General features: G+C 49.6%; 1 protein-coding gene across 12 annotated transcripts in view; it reads right to left on the bottom strand.

Annotated features, from left to right (window-relative positions):
- The window catches only part of TCF3 (transcription factor 3), a 98,756-nt gene that overhangs the window by 21,041 nt on the left and 57,724 nt on the right, over nucleotides 1–19,991 (bottom strand). For all 12 annotated transcript variants that reach the window (XM_090027724.1, XM_090027717.1, XM_090027719.1 and 9 more), the window contains 3 exons: nucleotides 17,037–17,104; nucleotides 11,151–11,280; nucleotides 9,147–9,196 (listed from right to left, as the gene is read on the bottom strand). In XM_090027724.1, coding sequence (XP_089883850.1) covers nucleotides 9,147–9,196; nucleotides 11,151–11,280; nucleotides 17,037–17,104 — 248 coding nt within the window. The remainder of the gene's footprint in view (nucleotides 1–9,146; nucleotides 9,197–11,150; nucleotides 11,281–17,036; nucleotides 17,105–19,991) is intronic.

Below are 19,991 nucleotides of genomic sequence, written 5' to 3'. Positions count from 1 at the left end.
ATGGGACAAAAGCCTGGCTGCGCAGCCTTGTAAAGCACTGGGCAGTGGTCAACCACAATCACTCATTGCTTAATATGAGCCACCCAGCCTGGGAAGGGACAGTCTGCACCTATGGCCTCATTCAGTTTAGATTATGGACTGCATGGGATGGTTTGGATATGGATGATTTTGCCTCGGGAAGGGGCTGGACTAGATACCTCAGGAGGTCCCTTCCTGCCCCACTGCCCTATGATTTAACAGAGCCACATTCTGCAGGCAAGCGCGGCCCAGCCCGCTCCATCTTCATCTCCGAAGGGCAATGGTCTCTGGGACAGGAGCCTGCGTCCTGCACCTACCTCTCCTGCTGGCAAGGGCCATGGCCTGACAGAGACCCAGAATGAGGGACCGATGCATGGATGAATGTGTGCATCCATGGGCGTGCACAGTCTCTCTCCCTCCCACACACACAAATTGTTCCTGCTGGGAGATTCCTTCATTTAGGCCATATCCTCTTCCTGTAACTTCCGTTTCAGCCTCTATTTCAGAGGTTACAGATTTCAGACTACAGGAAGATGATGATTTGCAGTACCTTTTCTCCAGTGAAACTGCAGGATTAAGACAAGGGTCATCCCTCAATGAGGGACTCAGGAGAGGCCTAGCTGTGTGCATGGTAACAGCAGTCTTTCATGATGCTGGATGCACAGGACAGGTGTAACAGCTTTGAGGAGAGCAGACAGGAGCAACGAGGGGCCTTTGATCTAATGGATCCTGGAAAGCCTCTGCAGAAACCCACTCTGTGCTAGTGATAAAGTCTCTTTAAACACACACACAAATGTGACACGTAAAAGAAACTGAGATGTCATTTAAATTGACGTGGGAACCTGTGAAGAGCCTATTTTCATCACTTTTGATTCATCTTGAAACCTTTTTTCTTTTTCTTTTAAATACATATGAAAGCAGAGGCCAGGGGTTGCAGCAACTCTGCCAGGCATGTTCGGCCCATCACTGACTGGAAAGAGCATCTCTGTTTGTAAAGGAAACCTGCAGTGATGCAGCAAGTTTCCTTTCCCCTTTCCCATCCTGCTACTTCGAACAGTTCTGATCAGCTAAAGAGCAAGGATCCACTGAGAAGAGGGGGGAAAGAATGGCTCTTTATTTTAAAAACTGCCCGAAATAGGGCAGAAAATAGGTTTCACTAGGAAATGATGAGAGACATGCTCTGAAAAGCACCACATTTTCCTATTAAAATCAATGTGTCCATTTGGTCAAGTTCCTGCAGCTTCATCCCAGAGAGGGCTCACAGGTCTGCACTGCCTTAGGGTGGCCATCACAGAGGATATGCCAGTTTTCTGCTACTCTGTCCTCTACTGATGCAAAACCAGATGCCTTTATGTGTCCTCTATTTTTCTCTTAAAGAGAAGAGACATAAAGGTGCCCGGTTTCATATCAACAGAGGGCAACTGGACTGTCCTCTACGACGGCCACCCTACTTGGTACACAGCCGGGAGCCCTGCCAAGGCCTGCCTACTCGCTCCTGCTGCACACGCATCAAATCCCTGCAGTCAGCAGCGTAGCCAGCACAGAGGGACCCTGGGTGCCTGCCATGAAATTCCCCAACAAAGAACCCAAGAGCAGCGCAGAGCTATGCCATATTCCCAAGACTAGGAGTGCATGGGCAGGGTGGGCTTCTTGGCAGTGCTCCAGGGTGGCGTACACCAAACACACCGTCTCAAGAAAAGCACCCGTTCTGGAGGGGATACCACCGGAGCCCAGGACAGCCAGCAACAGGATGAATCTAATGGGGTCAAGATGCACAAAATGTTCATGTTCCAGATCCCCGCCCCCGCCAAAAAATTAAAATCTGAGAACCATGTACTCCAAAGGGCTTTAAAATTCCCCCTCATCCTTCCCCCTCCACCCAAATTTGCCTCAGATTTCCCCCCTGCACAAACAAGGACATAACCGTTTGCCAAAGGGTTGCCTTCCAACACTGCAGACTGGTGCTGCTTTAAAAAAAAAAGGTACCCGCCCTCCATTAGCTCTTTGACAACCCCATGCAGCTAATTTACAGCCGCCTCCCCTCCATTATAACACTTTCCACAATTCCTTCGCGTGATCAGAAGGTGAAGACTGTAGTGAGCTGGAGCTGTTAAAGATCCTCCTCCCCTCACCCCAAAAAGCCTAAAGCAGAGTCCCCCAGCTGGCCTAGCGCTGCTGGTACGATGGTAGCCGGAAAGCCGGGACCACCAGTCACCAGGGATCTTTGGGTCACGGGAGAGGCAGGAGACTATGGAAGTTGCAACTCGTAGTCTTTTGCTGAAGATCTTGCCGTGTTCAGATGGTGCCTTTATAGACCATAATGTACAAATTTGGACTGTGAACTCCAAAAACCAGAGAGGGGAGGTGGAAAGGAATGAACTGGTAGATACCAACAACTGATCCCTGTCCTCTCAACAAGGAAAAAAGAAAAAACCCCAAAACAGAGCAGCCCTCTGCCTCTTGCGTCTCCAATAACCTCCCTGTTTCAACACAGGGACAAGCACTGAAGTGGAATTCATGGAAAAAAAAAAAAAATACCCCCGTCTCTGTGGCGTGCGTTTGTGGCAGAGTCTGGGGAGAGCGGGGGAATGGAATAGGCTACAAAGAATAAGAATCCAGTAAATTGACTTTTCCTATAATTTGATTAAATAGCGGGAGCTGGGACAGGGAATCGAATGAAGCACATCTAATAGCCCTGCACCATCTGCCAGCCCCTGGCACCTGGCCAGCTCTCTAGGCAGCTGTGCAGCAGTGGAGAAGAGGAGAGGAAAAGGGGGTGGGGGTGGGGAAAGGAGGTTTACCATATATTTAATAAATCCTGAGTGAGAATCAAAAACCAGTGAAACATCCTCGCGGAGGAAGGCTTCAACGCAGGATTTCAAAGGTGCCAATGCTTTCACCTCGCTGCACAGCAGCTCCCAGGCTGCTGGAGCCTCCCCCGCCCCCCCGCCAGCTCCTTAACGCTCACACGTGCAAGCCCCCCTTTGCACATACTCCAGGCTAGGAACTTTTCTCCCCGCCCATCCGCTAACCTCTATCTTGAAGGAATCAGATTTCAGCCCAATTGCTCATTAATGCGCTCTGGCCCCCCGTTCTCCACCCAATTCACTCCCACAGATCCATGCTCCCCAGCCATGCAAAGACGCGTCTAAAGAAAGCATGTGTGCGTACAAGTACACGCACATGCACATACCCTCTGAGGTTGTTTATTAAGCCTCAAGACAACAGATGCAAACATTTCAAGCTGCTTGTTTTAAGGGACTTTTTAAGGAAAGGAAAAAAAAAAAAAAAAAAAGGAAAAAGGAAGCTTCAAAAAAAATGTTTCTTGGGTGCTGCCTGGGGTCACAGAAGCAGGGACAGGAAAGGGGTGGAAATGGCTCCTCTGCTTCATCACTTAAAGCAAATCTGGGCTCCTCCAAAGGCTGAGCCATCACCAGTCAGCTTGCCACCCATCCCTGGCCTCCATCTTCAATGTCCACAGCCAGTACCCGCACAGGGTAGCACCGAGGGTCCCCCACACAGAGATAAGACCTGTCCTCACAACACACAAAGCAGCTGAGAGGAGCCGCCGAGATCCTCTGCGTTCGGGGGCACTGACAAAATCCACGTTCTACATCCAGCACCACAGGAAACAGTAAATCATAGCCAGGTCTCTCCTCCCCTACCCAACCCCCAGCCCTATCCTCCGTCAGCGAGAGTCAGACCTCTGGGACCTACAGGTGAGATCATTTCCTGTGTTTAAATTGCTAGCACAAAGTAAAAGGAGGGAGCTTGCCAAAAAGCTGCATTAAATTCACCAGCCCTGTGATTCTCAGGGTTCCTCCCCCCCACTTCTGTTATTCATGTTTAAAAGCATAAACTGGGGTGGGACTTCAAGCAATCCTTGCAGACTACTACTAAAAAGAGAAGCCACCAGACTACAAACCTATGCACCGAATTAGCTGCCAGCCACCAAGCTCAGCACTGCAACAGATCCCTCACACAGCCGACCGTTCAAGGTACGCACAAACCAATTTCCAGCGGGCTCAGGGGCAAAGCCAGACAACACAGGCTGGTGCTCAGACCTGCTTGCTTGGGATCAGGCACCCCCGCCAGCCCCGGGTCCCATGCAGAGCAAAGGCACCGTGTGGAATCGTCACTCAAGGCCAAAAGCAAAAGGTAGGAGGCTTGATTAGCTTCTTTCATGAGACGACAAATGTTGCAAACACCATTTGTTGTTCAAGTCTGGAACCCCTCTGATGCACGCGCTACAGCGAGCGCTGGGAACTCAAACATCCGCAAAAAAGTTTTTAACCCTCTTGGTTTGGAAAAATGCACCAGCAGTGATACTCTAAACCCACAAGCACGAGGACCAGAAGAGCCCATCACAAACCTCTTTTTGGAGCTTCTGCACAACATGAGCCAGGTAGCTTCACTTGGTCACTCCTGGATGGGCTGACAGAGCTACCTGGGCTACCACTCATAGTGTACACATAGCTTGCACTGACAAAAAAGGTCTTTTGTTGATGCAACCATCTACATTAGGGTTTTTGCTGGCACAGCTGTGTTGGTTGGGGAGGTGATTTCTTCACACTCCTGATCAACTCAGCTGTGCTGGCAAGTCTCATGTGCAGACAAAGCCTCTTCCCTCTTTCAAGCCAAGCAAGTGGCAAACTGAGATGTTGACAAGGTGATTTTTTTTTTCTCCTAGGAATGCCATTTCAGATGGAGAGTCTGGTACATCCAAAAAACCAATTCTTAAGGTGGTGCAAGGAGGTGGGGAGATGAAAGGCACACGCTGGCTGCAAAGGGGGATTTCTGGGCTCCACACAAGAGGATTTAACTCCATTTGTGCTCCATGGTTTCTGATGCCACTGAGCTCTCTCAGCTGGCTGTCAGTACCATCAGCTTCAGTAAGACCCCGAGCCTGCTTCCACTGAAGCAAAAAGAAAATTCCCGCTGATCTCAACAGCAGCAGGCTCTCCGTGCACAGCTCTAACCTGTTTCCCCAAGGTGTTTTTTGGGCCGCTCTTGCACGTGGGATAGTTAAACGCAGACACTCTGCCTTGGGCCTTGATCTTTGTTTTGTGCCATACAAAATAGGCAACCAATCGCCAGATCCCGTCGTGGCTCTCCTGACTTATTGCTCAAGTGAGCTTAGGAACAAGCGTAGTTCCTGCTGTGCATGGGGGTGTTTAGAAGTGATGCAGAGGGTATGAGAGATCCGGTGTCTGCCTGGATCCAGCACCTGAAGACCCACTTCACCAAAGCTAAACAGACAGGAGGACTGTGCATGAATTACACACTACAACAAGATGCCAAATGCTGTTAGGTTCATTCACAGCCAGACCTGCCAACTTCAAACCCACAGGGTAGCCTGTCCCTGTCCCCTCCCCATTATCCCCAGAGCAGCAGGCCTTCCACCCGTGTGCCTTTGGCAGCACCTGCCCTGCGTCAACCACCCTCAACGATTTCAGCCACTGACCCTTCCAACTTGGTGGAGTGGTTATGGAATTAAAATTAAAGTGCTCGCTTTTAACATGGTGCTTATTAATCTATTTATGTTGCGCAGGGTCCAGCGATAACATGGAGCAGGCTCGTTTCGCTGCATGTTTGCAGACAGAGTCAGACGAGAAAGCTCCTTTGATCAACTGCCTGGGGGGCGGGGGGAAAGGGGAGGGCTCTCTGGCTACACAGTTAATTCTGCGTGGGTGCAGATTTCTCTCTCTCTGCACGGAGGTTTAAAAAAAAGAAAGAGGTAGGTTATGGAAAAAGTGGGCAGAGTGTCCCAGCCCCACCCCAGGGAAAGGGAGTTCTCCAAGAAGAGGCAAAAAGCAAAGCTGAATCCCCCTTAACAGCCTGCTTTGAAAAGGGGAGGGAGGGCGTGCGCACGCAGGACTTCCAGCCATTTGTGTTCCTCGGGTCCCTTGCTGTTGCCATTCAGGGCTGGCTGCACTTTGCTAAGCATTACATAACCTTCCATCCTCCCTCCAGGGAGCCACGACACAACGGGGAGATTAGGCCTAGCAAATTCCATCCTACCGTCTCCGCCGTGGCGGGAGGGAGAGGGTGGGGGCTGCTGCAACTTTACAACGGCGGCACGCTGTTTACAGAGCTGCGCGCACATCCAGCCAGCCTTGCTGGGCAGCCTTAGCATTTATTCTTTCAAAAGGCGGGCATGCCTCTCGGGGAGCTGGAAAGCAGCTCCCTGTGTCTGTTCGAGCAATCAAGTAAAATAATCCCGCGCCGGAAGCGTACAAGTGCTTTGGGACAGCTCCCCTTTGGGCTTTCTTTGCTGCAGGCAGCCTGGTCCGAGCTCGAACAAGAGCCAGAGACGGCATCAAATTTTGGGGGATCCAATCTAAAGGCGTCTTAACACAGCCTGATCTTCAGGTGGTGCTGAGCACCCACTGCTCAGGCATCGGAGTCCCTCTGAAGCATTTCTTGTGCATCACCAAAACCAGGAGGCTGATGACTGTCAGCACCCACCAGCAGCCCTGTTTAACAGCTACCAGCTATGGAGCAACGATTCCCCCTCTCATCCCCACAATCTCCAGCAAAAGCGCTGGGAAGCCGCCGGAGTTCGGATACTCCGAGTTCCACGTGAATCGGAAGAAGCGGCATGAATCGTCTGCTAGCGCATGCCACCAGGAAAACTGAAAGCCCCAGGGAAAGGGGAGCATCACAGCTGAGCTGTGGTACCGACAGCAGCAGGCAGCTGCCGTGCAGAAAGCACCGATGCCGTCCAACCATCCTTCATTGACAGGCGGCACGATTTGGGCCCAGACCCCTGCCTCAGCCCCACTTCTGGTTTCCCTGTGCTTTCACTGTTGAAATTTCCCTTTCAGAAGTACATATATGGCAGCAGGGCCTTTGCTTTACACCAGGGCCCCAGGCAAACTCCCCTGGTGCCCCAGACCAGATCCAGACTGTCAAGTTTTTTGTGGGCCAGATCCAGCCAGGGCACGAGGAGCTGGTAGCAGCAGATCTCACTCCAACCCAGGGAATCATGAGCCCCATGATGAACTGTAGGCCGGTGTGAAGTGGTAGTATTTGCTTTGGATTCGGATTTGGGCGATTCAGGGGACAGTGATTCAAATCACTGTCCCGATTTGATTCAGCCGAATCCGATTCGGAGATTTGGCTGCTGCCAAATCTCTGAATCTCCAAATCAGCCAGGCCAGACCCATCCCCCACCCACTCTCCCAGCCTGGCAATGGCCAGCTCCCAGCACTTGCTAAAAAAAACCAAAAAACCCAGACTCACCGCTCCTGCCGGTGGGGGCAATCCCTGCTGCCCTGCACCACGTGGAGGGCTCTGCACGAGCCCCCCCAAAGCCGCTGCAGGAGCAGCGAGTCCTGGGGGGTTTTTGGGTCTTTTTTTTCTTAAAAGGGATGGAGCTGGCCCAGGCGAGGCACCCGTGGGGTGGGGCTGGTGGAGCAAGGGGAGGGTTGGGGGGCTTGTGCAGAGCCCCCCATGCAGCATGGGGCAGTGGGGATTGCCCCCCTGAGAGCACCAGGGCTCTTCTTTAAACTACGGAGCTCAGGCGGGGCTGGGGAAGCAGGCGGGGGTCCCCCCATGGTCCCCAGCCCCCACTCCCCCACCCCTAGTACTTACCCATTCGGAGTCTGCTGCAGCTCCCTGCTGCAGCCACCACGGACTGCCCTCATCAAATCTCTCCGAATCTTTGCCAAAGACTCAGAGAAGTTTGAATTGATTCAGACCTTTAAACTGGTCCCCTGATTCAATTCGGATTCGGAGATTCACCACCCGAAGCATCACGCAGCCCTACTGAACTGCCACACACACTATGCTGCTGTAGCTGAGGAGGTAGGATCACAGCAGATTTCACACAAAGGCAACCAGGGCAATGTCACCTCTTGCGCTCACTCCTGCCACCAATCATGTCCCCCAGGGCCCTGGGATTCTGCAACAAGCTACCACTCTCAGCCATGCCCTCCGACTTCCAGGGGTCTGCCAGCAGTCTGGTGGGCTGGACACAACAGTTTCACGGGCTGAATCTTGGCTGTGAGCTGTGCATTCAACACTCCTGCTCTATAGGAAAAAAATGACAGCACTTTTTATTTTCCTGTATGGCTAGCTATGTGTCCACAGCCAACTGTACTGGCTGTTTTCTTCCTGCAGTTGGGCTCCCAGACCAAGAGGTACCGAACGCTCAGACCAGCCAGCGAGGCTTCCACCCGAGATGAAATTTTAGCTCCACATTTACCTTCAGCCTGGAAGGCCACTCACTCACAGGCAGTGGCACAAAAGCTGGAGCGTGGAATGCAGCCTTGGTCTTTGCCACTTCAGGCCCAAGCAAAGCTGCGCTGCAGTCTGCTCCAATTAACTTTCCTGGAGATCCCATTACTCCCCGCCACAAAGACATTGTTTAATTTATTCCCCTATAACAGCCATTGAAGTATGGCTAACATATTCCTACAGGCTGCTCAGCTTTCTTATAAAACAACACAGGCAGTTCTGCACACCTGGTGTAGCCCCACATGCCTGCCCACATTGCAACTGGCTTGCTTTCCTTTTCAGAGTGAAATCTGATCACGTGGAATATTACATTTCATAGGGGCATTTGCGACATAACGTCAAGTAGACGAGAACCAAGACATCTAGAGCTCTAACTGATGCACTATCCTTTCCTTGCTCAGGTGGAACTGGGATTCAGGAGGCTCTGGCATCACAAAAGGAGTTTAACAAGCCACAGCGCCAGACCACAGCCTTCCTCCACCCCAGGTGGCACTAGCCAACAGTGACTGTGCATACGAAGAAGAGTTATGAGCAATTCTATCAAGTTCCTAGGTTGCTGCACTTCCAGGCAGCTGTGCAGTATTTAGTCTTCCACTGTTCTCCCATTGCAGCATGTAATCCCCCTTCCCCTCTCCCCCCTTCAGTGCTTCAAACCTTTTGTCAACAGCAGGTATGCTAGGTCACCATTACAGCATAGAGTACAGTAAAACTAGCTAGAGGCTACTGCCCATGGGAACTGTTGGAAATGGGAGGCTCAAATCAACTTTAAAGATTCAACCTAAAAACATGAGTTGGGGCTCAGGCACCGAGCTGATAGATCCATTAAAAAAAAACAACACACGACTCAATGGCATGTTTGCACAAGGTGCTTGTGCAGTGCTGCTTACCGATGAGGGGAGTCCAGGAGGCACCTTCCGAACCTTTTTAGGCTGTCCATCTGGGTTAAAGAAATAAAAACAGAGAATAACTCTTCAAAAGAGAAGTTATTGTCTGGCTGCTGAAGGTGTTGGGATGTGCTGCCCCACTGGATGCTGAACTGGTAACAAGGTGTGGCTAAGAAAGGCTTTGCAGGATGGCAGATGCAGGATATGGATATCACCCTTGATTGTGTCCAAATTAAATAAAAGCTATGCAAAAAGAACCCAAATCTGGAATGCAGTCTCCTGCACGCTCACAGGTGAGCCTGCTGGCTTTTCTTTGTGACAGGGCTCGACATGTAGATGCTGATTTGAAATCTCTTCTAAAAGCCCATCTCTGAATATCTGAGCTCCTCTAATGCAGAATGGGGTTCTCTCCTAGTTTGGGAGGAATAGTGAAGCCCAAGGGTGATTTACCACTTTTGGGAAAGATTGTTAACTGGTTCATTAAAGAGGATTTGGAAGAAGTGGAGAAAAGGAGAATAATATAATGTTTGCATCCTATTTTATTTTCTCCTTTAACAAAAAACGTATTTGGGAAGGCACATTGGGCACCTATACACGTGCAGTGAGGCTGCTGCATTGTGCTGTAATTACAGCGCATTGGAGCAGACTCCATTAAGCGTGGTAGTTACTGCACACCAGCACCACATGTATTGGTGTCCCCACATTGAAAAATGACGGTGGGGGTGCTTTAACTAAAGCTCATCCAACAAGCAGTAGTTAAAGCACCCCCACTGCCATCTTCAGCGGGGGGGACACCAATACACACGATGCTCTGGGTGCCTCCCCCCCCCCCGCAGCATGTGTATAAACACCCATTGTGTTAAGTCAAGCTGTAGCACAGCCCAAAGTTACTGCACAACGCACCCTAGGTCACTGAAAAGGCAGGTATTACTAGATCCTGCTCAGGGCAACAGAAAGACTCAAGTCTTGAAGGCAAGGTAAGGTTCAGGGGTGAGAAAATAAAAGGTAAACTGGGGGAGACACGCTTAGAGGAACCAGCTCAAGAGGCAGCTCAGATTAAAGTTTCTGAATTTTAGTTAAGAGCTGAGGAAAACCTTGCTTTGGGCTGGGGGGAGGGGGGAATAGGAGAGTTCTGGGCACTAGCCCAATATCTCTGCCACACTGGTATTTCGCCCATCCCCAGCCCAGGAGAACTCATAACAGAGCTACTCCATTCACACAACCATTTGCTACCCTGAAAATCTTAAACCCAAGACATTTTGGAATGATAGATTAAACCTTTGAGTATCAGAAGCAGACTCCTCTGTCTAAACCACAGCATAAAAATGCATGCAACACAGAACTGTTTCTGGTTTCATTTGCAGTGAAAAGACAAAAATAGCAGCAATAAAGCCATTTCAAAGGATGTGGATATGACCAGAAACACCCATTCTGGGAAATCAGGGCTTGTCTGCACTTGAAAATTAATGGGGATTGAGGTAGGATATGCATTTAAAAGCACAACAGCGTGTTCCTGCATAACCCCATGTGCAGACACACTCTTAGAGTGGAATAAGCATGTCCATACACGAGTTATTCAGGAACAGCTCCACATGCAGACAAGCCCTTAAGCAGCAGAGGTACAACACTGTGCCTTCACACCTCTCCCAGTAACCAGGACCCCATGCTGCTGCTTAGCACACTAACTTCTGGCAATCAGTATCTGCATAGTGGCTTGTGTGCATATATATATTTGGGGAGTCCAAGTGGAGGCTCGCCCCCTCACCCCGGTCACCTTTTGAGATGTGGCATTTCCCAGGGCAAAGAAAATCTCTCACACCTGACAGGACCCATTTTTGCCACCACTTTTTCTTCTTTAAAAAAAAACAAAAAAACAAAAAAACCCACGCGCCAGGTTCACATTGGTCAGCTGATCAATTTGAAGTACAGCTCACGAGGGATGACTTCCTGGTTTCATTCTCACCCGCCTTACCCTGCTTCCCCAGAGGGATGTGGGTTGTGACTTACCTATGTTGCTGTCAGCACCTCTCCTACGAGGGTTGTTGGAATAAGAAAAATATTGAGACCCTCCCTTCACCCCTGTGGGGGAAAGTGTGCTTGGACTCGCGATTCCCATTTCACTGGGCAGGAAACCAGTCTGTAAACAAGCAGACAGAGAAGCCCTTCCATGTAATTATGCTGTAAAACCATCATGGCCATTCCAAACAGAAGCTGCCTTCAACAGCTTTCACACGATTCAGCCTCAAATCAAACCTGAGGGCTGTAAAGAAGGAAAAAACACAAATGTGCAGTCAGGAGGGGGGCCTTTCCTGCCAGAGATTCAGAGGCCCCGATCTCCCACTTCTAAATATGCATCCACAAGCTACTGTGAGTGCAAACTTACAGATGCAATTAACTGGGAGCACAGATGACAGCAGCCAGACTGCTGATCTGTAGGAGCGACAGTCACAGTCAGATGGCTTCACTCTGTCACTTGTGTCTAGAGCTGACGGTGGGTGGTGGTGCAGAGTGAAAAGGTGGTTCTGCGACTCAGGCACCGACGCTGCTGAGAAGCCCTAGTACACCAGGAGCAACAGCCATGTCTGAGCTCATGTACATGGTGTATCACCACTCGCTAGCAGCAAAGCAAAGCGCTCTCTACACAAATGCTCTGCACCCTCAGTGCTGGTGAAGTGGCTCCCACAGCAGTAGCAACCACAGAAGCAGACAAGCAGAAGATTCCCCAAAAAGCTTGGTTCAGACGCAGCCAAGGTCAAGTGGAAAGAGGAGTTCATGGGGCAGGTGATTCAGGACGGCCTATCCCCCACACATTAGGGACAGGAACTCTCCCTTTATTTGCCTGCTCTCCCAGGCTCAGTTTTTCAGGGGAGGGACTGTCTCCCTCTGTGTGTATATGCAGCACCCATTATAACCAAGCCCCAATTTCAGGTGGGCATCTATGTACTACTACTTTTACAACTGCTTATGTGCCATCAATATGCTACTTTGCTTAGTCTGGCTCTGTTCTGCTTTATTTTGTGGAGTCCTAAATTCCCGGTTAATGGCTTTTTATGCCTTTGGCCAATCAAATGACTTGTTTTATTTGGGAAATTGCATTAAAACCAAAGATTTCTCCTCTCCACACCTGAATTTATGATCCTCTAACTCAATTTTCTGAAGTGGCCGGTAATTTTGAAAGCCCAACTGGGGACACATCTTGAAGAAGTTGGTCACTCCTCCCCAGAGTGCTGCGTGGAGATTAACTAGAGAAATTCAGACTAGAAAGAAGCTCAAAATATTTAAGAATACATTGGAAACCATCCTTTCGAATAACCTACTTGGGGACATGGTGAAGTCTGTCACCTGAAGTCTTTAACACAAGACTAAATGTCTTTCTAAGCATATGCCTAGCTTAGTCAAACACCATGGACCTGATGCAGGCAAGGTGGGCTAAGAGTCAATGGCTGCTGCTACTTAAGTGGCCAGATGAGATCACAATGACCCTTCTGGCCTTAAAAATGCAGTTAATGAAGTCTCAGCACTGCTGGCTTAGCATAATTTAATCTACAAACTTCTCTGTGCATTAATACAAGGGAATATGGTGCCACAATTACTTTCTCCCCAGTGTGTTGATTTGTTGGTTTTAAACCGAAAGAAGGGGCACACCCGCCGCCTCCAACCTACGCTGCGCAGGCATCCACCACATCACCAGGGATGCAAGAAACCAGCTGGCAGGCCACTGGCTGCTTGCACACCCCCGTTTCCCACAGTCCACTCCACAGCTAGCTGAAGCTTTCACAGACTACAAACAGGAGGCTAACATAGATGCCTGCTAGGAGTATAGCATGTCTTAAATTCAGACTGTTGGCGCACGCACTGCCATGCAAGGGTGGCTCCCATATACCATTCTGTGTTCAGCCTACAAAGGAGTGATGTAGCTTTATCCCATTTCAGAGAAAAGTGCAGAGAGGGGGAGAAGATGCTACTTGTCCTGAGGTCCCCAGCAGGCCAGCAGGAGAGGTGAAACAGGACCTAGTCCAAACCCTAGTCCAGCATCTTCCCACTGTACTACACTCTCAGCATATGCATCGAGCATCTGGAAACATTCCTGGCAGGGGGCTTCTAAAAGCAACACCAGTGCAGTCAAACTCAAAGGAAGCCATGATTAATCCAAATGCCAGCGTGCCAAAGCTTCAGCAGGATAGGCTGCTGGGTTGGACTAATTAGTTCTCTTAGTCGCTCCCTCTTCCCCTGCCCCCCAATACTTCATTAAGGAAATTGAAATCCTTTTCTCAAAAGAGGAAAATCCTTCCTCCTGTTTATCTAAACTGATCTTGGAAGCAGAAAAAAAAACCCATCAGTGCAAACCCAGCAGTATCCATGATACAGCATGAATTTTACAACCAAAGCACCTACACATATTCCAAGAGAAAAGCAAGCAGGAAGTCTCTAGGAGAGATGATATTTAGCTAGGAAGAGAAGTTTACTCTTTACTTGGGATTTGAGGAGATGAAGAAAAGCCCTTATATAATAAAAATCTCTCACTGATAATCTTCCACAGGTGAAGAACTGCAATAAAGAAGGATTTAAATTTCAGAATAGCTTGATCAAAAATATTTAGAGCTGGCTATGGGGGGGGGGGGTGGACACGACCTTGCTCTGAAATCTGCCTCCTCTGAAAGGGGTCGGGGGAAGCTCGTGTATTCACAGCTGGTAAAATTATTGCAATCTGTTCCACTGGTCAGGTTACCTTTGTGTTTAAAAGGCTACACACCACAAAGTGACACAGCCAAGAAAAGCAAAAAAACTAGCTACCCCAGAGGAGATTATGGAGGCTTGGGGCTGCCAGTTGTTACTGCTTTGTTCCTTAAGCAGGTAGCTCGAATAGTCTGACTTTCCTGAAACTTGCACTCTGCACGAATATTTTAAGACCGCTTCCTGGAAAATGATCATTTTTTTTTCACTTCTCTAGCCCTGCTCCACAACTCTCCTCCCCACCATTTGCTGGATAAGGGGAGTTGAGGGTTAAATGAAATAGTGGCTTGGAGGCCTCCTACTCCATCTGGAACATGCAAGGGCGAGTGGTTGAGAGAGGAATGTGCTTCTCTCTGAAGCTCCCTGTCCAGTCCACACAAGGACTCAAACACACACAGCGCATCTGCTGTGCAACAAGTCTCACAAGCTGCAGAAGAGGCACGAGCACACTGTCAATGCAGGTAAGCAATTCGGCAGGCAGAAGCATCGGCTATCCTCTGGAGTCAGGCAGCAAGCGAATGTCCAGGAACTACCGCTTGCCTCCAAACAACTTTGGTGTCTGCCCTGCATCAAAAGCAGCTGCTCCAAGGGCAGGCTTGGACAGTCTCATCCTGTGGACTATGTGCTCTGCACCTCTTTCACCTGCTCAATGCCTCCACGCTCCAGAGAGGCCTCCCCAAAACTGCAATACAAATCAGCCCACCCCCTTTGTTAGCTTATATCCCCCCCTCCTGTCCTCCCCCCTCCCCCCAAATAAAACCTCGACAAAATCATAACATTAAAGAACAAGGCCTGGCATCGGTCCCATTTTTATTTTAGCAGCTTCAGTGGTAAATTAAATCCACGCTGGCACAGACAGCCAGCACAGCTGTTTCAGCAAAGGAAACATCCTCAGTTCAGAGGAGAGGAAATTATGACAAATTTGTGTAAAATTAAAACACAGTTTTTATTAAAGAAAAAAAAAAAGTGCCCAGCCCAGAATTACTCAAGTGAACAAAGATGGTGGGACTGTTTCTGTTGTACAGTCCTGAAATGTTGACTTGGGGATCCAGAAGGGGCAGCTTCAGTAACATGCATCTGAGCAGAGGCGCTCACTTCTTCCCTGAAAAGTTATTTTTGGGTGCTGGCAGGGAGAGGCCACATAATCCAAGTAATAGTCCAAGTCCAAAGTGAATAAGCTCCATCCACCCCTCCCCAAACATCCAATATGAGGTGCCCAGGTTACAAGGATGCAAACAGTTTGCTACCAGCTAGCAAACACCTCACCCTGCCAGAAGGGCCACATGGGAGTCAAGCTCAGTCCCACCAAGTTCAAAGGTCCAGGGGACACACCTGCCTGGCCCACACTTCAGGATGGAGCATGAGAAAACAAACGTTACAGGGAGGTTTTTACACCGTCAAATCCAAGTGCCTTTCAGCAGTGACAAGCATCTGCCACATGTGGTTCTCTCTCTTTCCAGGGAAGAAATGGTGCATGCACTGCAGTCATTTCTTTTAGGAGGACTTTCCCCGTGTTAAAAGTAAGAGGCACCTTGGTCTGTGCCAAAAACCACCTCTAGAGAGTTAATGAGGGATGCTGTTTGTTCTAGGCATTTCAAAACCAGGAGGTGAACAATGTGAATTACTGACTAGCCCTGGAAAGAAGACAGGAAAAATGGGGGAGGGGGAAGAGGCTTGCAAAGAGAGACAGAGCAGTCAAGGGTTGGAGTGAAATTTCTCAGGAATTTTAAGAGATCTGGATGCCAAAATCCACCTTAGGTTTAGGGCAGGGGCAGGCAATTATTTCAGGCTCACCCAGTTTTGGCAGGCTGTCGAGGGCTGCATGAGTAGCCTTGCCCCCTGGTCACCATCTTGGGACCAATGTCCCAGAGCCAGCACCAGTGGGGCGCAAAGCAGGGAGCCAGGCTGGGCTGCACCAGCAGGGAGAGACGGGAGCTGCCCAGGCTCCATAGAGCCCCTGCTGGCCAGGACCCCGCGCTCCTGCCACCCTGCTCTGGGCCCTGCCGGTGCGGACCCCGTGCTCCCACTGGCTCCCGCACCTGCTCACTCCCAGTGCCCCCAGCCCTGCAGGAAAGGTGGGGGCAGTGCACAGCCCCGACCCCCTGCTCGCCGGCAGGGAAGCAGCTGGTGCCAAGCGTGGGGAAAAGCAGCCCTTGCCTGCCCCATGGCCAGCGCTCCCGCTTGCAGCCCGCGTGGGGCTGCCTGTGCCTGCTCTGGACAGCCCCATACAGGCTGCGAGTGGCTGCAGTGAGGGCTGCTGGCCACAGGGCACGCGAGGGGCTGCTTTCCACACCCCCACTCAGCTTTTCCCTGGGGCCCTCCCCTGCTCTTCCCCCTTTCCTGGGCTTCCTGTGCAGGGCAGCCACGTCCTCCCAGGCCAGAAGCTGGGCTCCGGCTTCCGCTGGGGACCAGCCTTGCTGTTGTGGGAGCCCACCGGGCTCCCCCTGGGTCCTACTGCCCTTGGTTCCCATCATTATTTATTTATTTTTACACGAACCAGGGGCAGATGAATATTAATTTTCTAAATTTTTTTTTAGGGACCCTGCAGGCCGGATAGAATGGCCTGGTGGGCTGGATGCAGCCCGCGGGCCATATTTTGCCCACCCTTGGTTTAGTGGGGCTCGAGTGCTTACCCCTCTCCCTTCCCCCAGAACAGTTAAAGAAACAAAATAACAAACTCTGAGCTTTCAGGCAGTTCTAAAATAAGAATAGCATTGGGTAAACTTAAGATGGCACTTAAAAGTGATAGAGTCAAACTGAACCAAAAGATCATGTGGACACTAAATCAGCAAGTTTAACTCTGTATAAAAAACTGAAGTCCGTTATGAGCAGGTTTAAGATCAAACCAAAATAAGTTACTGCAACTAAAATAAGAGAATGCAGACAGGTTTTAATGCAGTTTGAAGACGGCCACAGTACAATGTCTACATTTTAACAAGGCCTTTAACTCCTGTGATTACACCCCTCCACCCGAAACCACCCCAAAAAAGTTCCTGCTCGAGTTTTTCAAACCAGCTGATGTGATTTTCATAGTTAATTTTAAAAGGGTGGAGAATCCCTAAACGCTCCTTTACTCTGAAAAATCTCAAATCCATGTATTCCTCAAGTTCTTACCACAGGCATTTTGTTCAGTTACAGATAAAAGCAAAGCATTTTTACCTGATTTAGACCTGGCATCCCTCCGTCTCTTCCAAACGTGGAGTAGGAGGCTCTTTCTCCGCTCTTCCCTAAAGTGGAGGAAGAAACAAACAAAAAAAATCATTTTGTGAAAATTTACAGAGGATGACGCTGAGTGCACGCAGAGGACGACCCCCCCGGGCTCACGCAGACTTCCCCACTAAGGCACAAAACCCATCATTAAAAATCTGCCTTCCCGTGCTCATTTTTAGGGTGTCAACTGAAGCAAATACCAGCTTGCTGCAAAACCAGGAGACCTTGTCACTTTGCGAGCAGCAGGGCTCAGTTTGTCCTTCTTAAAAAAAAAAAACCCAACACTGCAGCGATGCAGGGAGCCGCTTGCGGCCATGGAAACTGACAGTTTCAGAACAGAGCAAAAAAAATACCAAAACAACAAAAAAGCCCTGCACACCAACTAAAAAAAGCCATCCAAATATGACAGAACCAGGGACAAAATAAACCAGAAGCTAAGCATGGCTGACCAACAGAATCTGCATGTATTTTTTCCATACAATGGCAAAAATCAGTTGTGAATCCTACAGCTAGTTGCAGGCTGAAAATTCATGCTCAACAGGGGGGAGGAGGGATGCCATCCCTCCTTCAAAAACATCCACATGTTGGGAATGTTTTTTAAGAGGCCTGAACCAGAGGGAAGGTTTTTACTTTCCCCCTCCCACTGCTATTAGCCTGGGTAACTGGGGTTATCAAAACCAGCATGGTTTGGGAGTAAACCTAGGACCTTTCCTGAGACTGAAGGGGCCTGTTTGCATTTCAAAGGACCTCTTTCTTGCTGAAAACCATGAAGGGAACACGGCCATGGTGAAAAGGTTAAAACCACAAGCCCTCACGCTGCTGAGTGACCGCCTCGCCATCCAAATCAGGCTCAGCAAATCAAAATACAGCTGGCTGGAAAACAGGGTCCCTTCTTTGCAAACTGAAAGATTTCAATCTTGAAATGCTGCTCTGAGGCTTGCCGCTCCCGTTGGCTTCCCTGTGCCTCGCTGAACCCCCTGCAATGCACCACGGACCGGGGGCACATCGTGGCATGGAGGTGGCCATGGTGCATTATGGGACAGGCTTGGAGAAAACAGGCGCACCAGGCCCCTGAACTGCAACCCCTGCCATGCAATGCAGTGCTAGAGAATCCGCGGTGCCCACGTTTCCGACGACAAATGGAAGTCTTCTGTAGAAAACTGACACTTTTCATAGAAACCTTCTATTTTCAATTGATAAAAATTTCCAGCTGGCCCCAATTACAATGCATTAATGGCAGCGCTAGGGAAGGGAAAGGGATTAGTGTCCCACAAAGCCAGACATGCAAAGCTGCCGGGCGTGGGGCGGGATGGAGCGTGCCCAGCTCGCGTGTGGCAGGCACCAGGTAGGAGCTCTGCACCGACGTGGAAAGGGTGAGTGTCAGCATGCCCACACGACAGTGCAGCCCATGTATTCGTCACTCAACTAGCCCTGCCCTTTCCAGTAAAGACAGGTGGTGTGGAGAGACAGACTCTCTCTCTGGGGCTGTCATCTCGGGCAGCAACTAGCATGCATTTCTGCCAACATGGTTAACCTAAAAAACCCTGGAGAACCCTGCTAAAGCATAAGCAGATGCACTGAGGCAGCATTTACCGACTATGTTACAGCATAGCAGAGGAGTCACCTGATTAAAACACACCTCCTTTCCTGGGTTAGATAGACACCCTCAATTACACGCCTTCATGGTGTGAGGATGGAGAGAGAGGGGTATGGACTGATATACCCAGAGACAGCCAAATGGAGGAAGACAGTGCTTAGGTTGTACTTACGTGGCACAAAGATTAGGTCCCCAAATCCACAGGGCATTTGTCCACTTTTGTTCTGTGCAACTTGCTGCGTGGGACTTCAACCAACGCTGGTGCAGTGAAGCGATAAGGGGCTGGATCAGCTCCTGCCCACACAGCCACCTAATTTCACAACTAACGCCACTTCCAGCTTGACGTGGTCAATGCATTTTCCTCTGCAGGCCCCTGCCTCTGTAAGGGGCCAGCCTGCTGTCACCTCCCCAAGCCAGAGGCACATGCAATGCCCCCCACAATTCACAGTGGCAAGCTGCACCAGCCCACATTACCGTGGTTCCACAGCATTAAATGCTAAGTAAGCAAAAGGTCAAAACGTCACAAGATAGGTCACTTCAATGACCTAATTTTTAAAAGAGCTTAGGAGCTATGTTTACTGCAAAGCCCACACCTTTACAGAAATAACTCAACAGGTTTTGTCAACCAGACCGGGGTTAACTCTAAAATAAAGGAAAACCAGGGTAATTCCAGGACACTTTATCTGGTAAGCAACCGACAAGCTTCCCCTCTGTAAATATCTTGCTGTCTACACAAAGCACTTTGTGGGTGAAACGAAGTCTAAAGCATCCTTTCGATAGTGCTGCAAACTCAAGTCAGCAACGTTACAATTAAGGGTGCGATGCACACAATATGTTGCCAAACGTGCAGAGTAAAACTGCAAAATAAATTCTCCAGCAGTCCAATTGTGAGCCTCTTTCAAGATGCAGACACACATGCAATAGCAAAGCTGAAATTCCACTTCAGCCGCTTTCTCCTGCCCAGCATCTAAACGTAGGTAAATGCAGAGCGCATCTAGGTACCAACAACCTGTGCTATGCCACCAGTATGGATTTTGTACAACTGAGTTCATTTGAAAGACACTGAGCACACCTGCTGCACAACAGCCAGAAAATAAAAGTGACCTTCAACATTGGAGAGCAGATCTGGTGATTGAAAGCGTTCTTTGAGTAATACAGGAAGAGAAAAAGCAGCTAAACTCCCAGAAAGCACAAGATTGTACGGTCTAATGCAGTTAGCAATTAACTCACAAAATACACCTGGGGTGGGGAGAAGATTAATATGACTAGCAACTTCTTTCAGATCTTAAGACTACTGACTTTATTTT

The sequence above is a fragment of the Crocodylus siamensis genome, chromosome 14 (assembly GCF_052110815.1).
Source record: "Crocodylus siamensis isolate JL-2025a chromosome 14, ASM5211081v1, whole genome shotgun sequence".
Taxonomy (NCBI): domain Eukaryota; kingdom Metazoa; phylum Chordata; order Crocodylia; family Crocodylidae; genus Crocodylus; species Crocodylus siamensis.
The sequence above is the reverse complement of the archived record's forward strand: the minus strand, read 5'-3'. Positions and strand labels throughout refer to the sequence as shown.